This window comes from Etheostoma cragini, chromosome 19, assembly GCF_013103735.1.
Source record: "Etheostoma cragini isolate CJK2018 chromosome 19, CSU_Ecrag_1.0, whole genome shotgun sequence".
NCBI lineage: Eukaryota > Metazoa > Chordata > Actinopteri > Perciformes > Percidae > Etheostoma > Etheostoma cragini.
The window spans coordinates 1,181,155-1,185,160 of NC_048425.1; the positions used below are offsets into that span (position 1 = coordinate 1,181,155).

Here is a 4,006-nt window from a genome sequence, read left to right on the forward strand (position 1 = left end):
AGTCTCAATAATTCCTAATTTCTGCTTTTATAACTCAAACATTAGGTATAATTTCCCATAAATGAGGTTTATTGACCATAAATTCCAAAAATAACTATGAAAATAAAGTTAATAAGTTAGTGTTACGTAGTGTTGAAAACCTCAAAAATAAGGAAAAGGAGACGAAAACTTCAAAAAATTAGCCCAAAACTAGGTCAATTGTTTTTTTATTCCTCTTTTTAATCAACTTTATCCTGGATCTGTAAACTTATGCAAGCCGCTGCAAATTGATATGCGGCCTGATGAAAAGCTGCGAGGGGCCGTGTTTGGGCCCGCGGGCCTCGGGTTTGACACCCGTGGGTTAGACTCTGGAGGAACCGGTTCTTCATGGACATATCTTACCGAATATCACCGCTATCTGGGGATGGGAATGTTGTTTTTTAAAGATTATTTGTATTTATTTATTCATAAAACATTATTCATTCACAAAGAAAACTTGTGTCCTTAAAGTTTGGATTTTTCTACATTTTTTGAATTAAAGACTTAAGATTGATTTCCAAAAGATGTTTTTTTAGTCTTCTTTTTCACTAACTTTAGCGCGGGTGTGTAGACTTATTCTAGCCGCTGTAGGTTCACAATGCATTCTGGTCTACGTAGTTTTGGGCTCTTTTTCTGAGGTCTTTTTTTCGAAGGTTTTTCCGACCTTTTTTGGCGCTTTTTTCTACGATGGCTAAGGAACCGACTTTAGGTCGTAACATACGCGGAGAACCTGCTCCTAAGAGTTGTTTTGAGCTCTTTTCTGTACATTTTTGTTTTAGAGTTTTTTGGGCTCTATCCTCAGGTTTTTTGAGGCTCTTTTCTCTGTTTTTTGGGGCTCTTTTTTCTGTTTTTGTTGCTCTTTTTTCATTCTTTTTGGGCTCTTTTCACTACGTTTTTGTTGTTTTTTTGGACTCTTTTCTCAATGTTTAACATGCTTCTTCCGACTTCTTTTTAAACGTTTTTGTTGCTTTTTTAAGAGTTGTTTTGGGCTCTTTTCTCTACATTTTTGTTGCTTTTTTAAGAGTTGTTTTGGGCTCTTTTCTCAGTTTTTTTGGTCTCTTTTTCTCTAAGTTTTGTTGCCTTTTTCTCAGTCTTTTTGGGCTATTTTCTTTACGTTTTTGTTGCTTTTTAAGAGTTTTTTGGGGCTTTTTTCTCAAAGTTTAATGTGCTTCTTCCGACTTCTTTTTAAACGTTTTTGTTGCTTTTTTTTAAGAGTTGTTTTGGGCTCTTTTCTCAATGATATTTGTACTTTAAGTCAAATTCCTCAATACCGCTCCTTCGCTGCTGAGCAGCGTTTGTTGTAAAAACACAAATAAGACGTAAAAGTTAAAGGAGAATTCTCCTTTATATAATATAATATTAATATATAACGTGTTGATATGTCCTGCCCCCCTATACTTTCATGCAATTCCTGTTAACTTTAACATTATTTACGTAAAACTTTCACTTAATTTGGAGGTTTAGACTTCATTAGGAAGAAAAAAGGTGAATGAATGAAAAAGAAAATGTATTTATACAAAATAAAATGCACGACTCAGCGATCTAGTCTGAGGAGGAGACAGGACGACTTCCTGTTAGAAATGTTCGTTACGGTTAAATGTTCTTTCAGTGTTTCAGGAGAGAAGATGTCGGAGAGCCGGGTCACGATAGAGGTCGGACAAAATGGAGCCTCAAAACACCAGGTACCCGGGGGGGGGTTAAAAACTTTTTAACGTTTTTTGGGGACACTTCTCTCTACAGCTTTGCAACTTTTTAAAAATTTCTTGGTGCTTTTTCTGACATTGTTTTTGCTTTTTTAAGATTTTTTTTTGGCTCTTTTCTAGACTTTTTGGTTTTTTAAGAGTTGTTTTCGGCTCTTTTCTGTACGTTTTTGTTGCTTTCTTAAAAGTTTTTTTGGGCTCCCTACTTCATGTTTTTGAGTTTTTTTAGGCTCTCTTCTTGTTCAATGTTTCTGTCACCTTTTTCTCAGTTTTTGTGTCTTTTTCTGACATTTTTTTGCTTTTTACAGTTTTTTTTTGGCTCTTTTCTCTATGTTTTATTTGCTTTTTTAAGATTTATTTTGGGCTCTTTTCTCTACAGTTTTGTTGCTTTTTTAAGAGTTGTTTTGGGGCTCTCTTCTCAATGTTTTTGGTGCTTCTTCCATCTTCTTTTTAAACGTTTTGTTGCTTTTTTAATAGTTTTTTGGGGCTCTTTTCTTTATGTCTTTGTTGCTTTTCTAAGCGTTTAATAGGCTCTTTTCTTTTTCAATGCTGTTGCTTTCTACTCAGTTTTGTCTCTTTTTCTGACACTTGACGCCTTTTGACACACCTGCACCCTCGTGCTTACATCACACATTTTCGGGGTGACCTGATTGACTTTTTTTTTTCCAGTCTGCAGGTTCGGGCTCCATCGTTAGCTTCCATAACATCGACTACAAAGTGAAACAGGGAGCAAGCCGTCTGTGTCGGAAGAAGGGAACGACCAAAGACATCCTCGTCAACCTCAAGTGAGTACGCTGCAGATCGCAAACCACGACCCGTTGGCCCGAAACAGCTTCTTTCTTTTTTTTAAATAATCCATATTAACGTGGACAAGACCCCCAACGTTTTAGACTCTTATTAAACTAGGGAACCTCTTCCAAATCTGGCACCTTGGTCCAGAAACCCCCTCTGTAACTGGTCTGAACCGCGTTAGGTGTACAGCATAAAGCTTGAGTTATGGTTCTGTTGAGGCTCCACGCAGACGTTTGGCCTGGAATTTATAAATGTGCTGTATGTTATATCGACCTTTTCTACGACTACTCAAAGTCGTGCATGCTCAGATGTAAACGGTCAACGGCGTAACTGTCATACTTAGATATGTGAAATCCATGAAATAATAAACTTTTCTCATTATGAACAATAACAGAAGATGGGAATCATTCCAGAAACGTTGTAGCTATCTATGGTTGTTTTGTTTGATGCTAACGTTAGCTTAAAACACCATTCACCTGACGGCCTTTGTTGTGTTTGATGCTAACTTCTAGCTAAGCTAGCAGTGAACCAACTTGGTTAAGTAGGTCCATTTCTACTGTGTTGACGTTACAGAAGTCTCTCGTTAGCATCTCGGAGGCTACTTGTCTCAAAGTGGAACATGCAGAACTCAAATCTGCACTCGCCTCACATTGGGGAGTGACAGTGTGTGTGTGTGTGTGTGTGTGTGTGTGTGTGTGTGTGTGTGTGTGTGTGTGTGTGTGTGTGTGTGTGTGTGTGTGTGTGTGTGTGTGTGTGTGTGTGTGTGTGTGTGTGTGTGTGTGTGGTGCAATAATGCATAACACATGATTCATTCACCATGAAAATTGGGCTCCTTAAAGGTTGCATTTTTCAATTTTTTTTTAATTAAAGCATTAACATCAATTTCTAAAAGATGATTTTTTTTTATTCTTCTTTTTAGTCGACCTGCTTATTATGGAAAGTGCGTTAAGATGACTGTTGTTGTGATTTAGCGCCATATAAATAAAATTTGAATTTAAATGTAGTTTATCTTTTTAAGTTGGACAGTGTCTTTGCAGCTTCTGACCTACTCGTCTCTCTTCTACGCACCCTCATGTTTGTAGAAAAGGGTTTTTTCTGTTCTGAACCTAGCCCGGTTCAGGAGAGAGAGACACCTCCATGACGGTGAAATCTCTCCCTTCAGGCTCCGCATACTTTCATAATCTCTCTAATCTCTTCGCGGTGCGTCTCTTACGAGGCAAACGTGACTGGATCAAGGCCCGCGTGGATCAAACACACGCGTGTTCGGAGGCGGAGGAAGGGAGTTTGCTTTGTCGAGAAACTCACTTTTCCTGTGTGACGGGCACACGCCCGCATGCAGCAGCTTAAAAAAACAAAACAGTGAGACTACAAAAACAAACAGACACGGCAGGATGCTGCACGGCCTTTATACCTCTCAGACCTGAGTCCCTGAGAAAGTCCAGGGCGTTGGATTCACAGAAACCAGTTGGCTGGCGAACATATCAACATGGCCATGG

At 38.5% G+C, this 4,006-nt stretch overlaps 1 protein-coding gene across 1 annotated transcript in view; it reads right to left on the minus strand.

The window, feature by feature from the left end:
- The window catches only part of LOC117935180 (broad substrate specificity ATP-binding cassette transporter ABCG2-like), a 17,738-nt gene extending 17,001 nt beyond the window's left edge, over window positions 1-737 (minus strand). The window contains exon 1 of the mRNA XM_034857318.1: window positions 683-737. Coding sequence (XP_034713209.1) covers window positions 683-737 — 55 coding nt within the window. The remainder of the gene's footprint in view (window positions 1-682) is intronic.
- Between the last annotated feature and the right edge of the window lie 3,269 nt (window positions 738-4,006).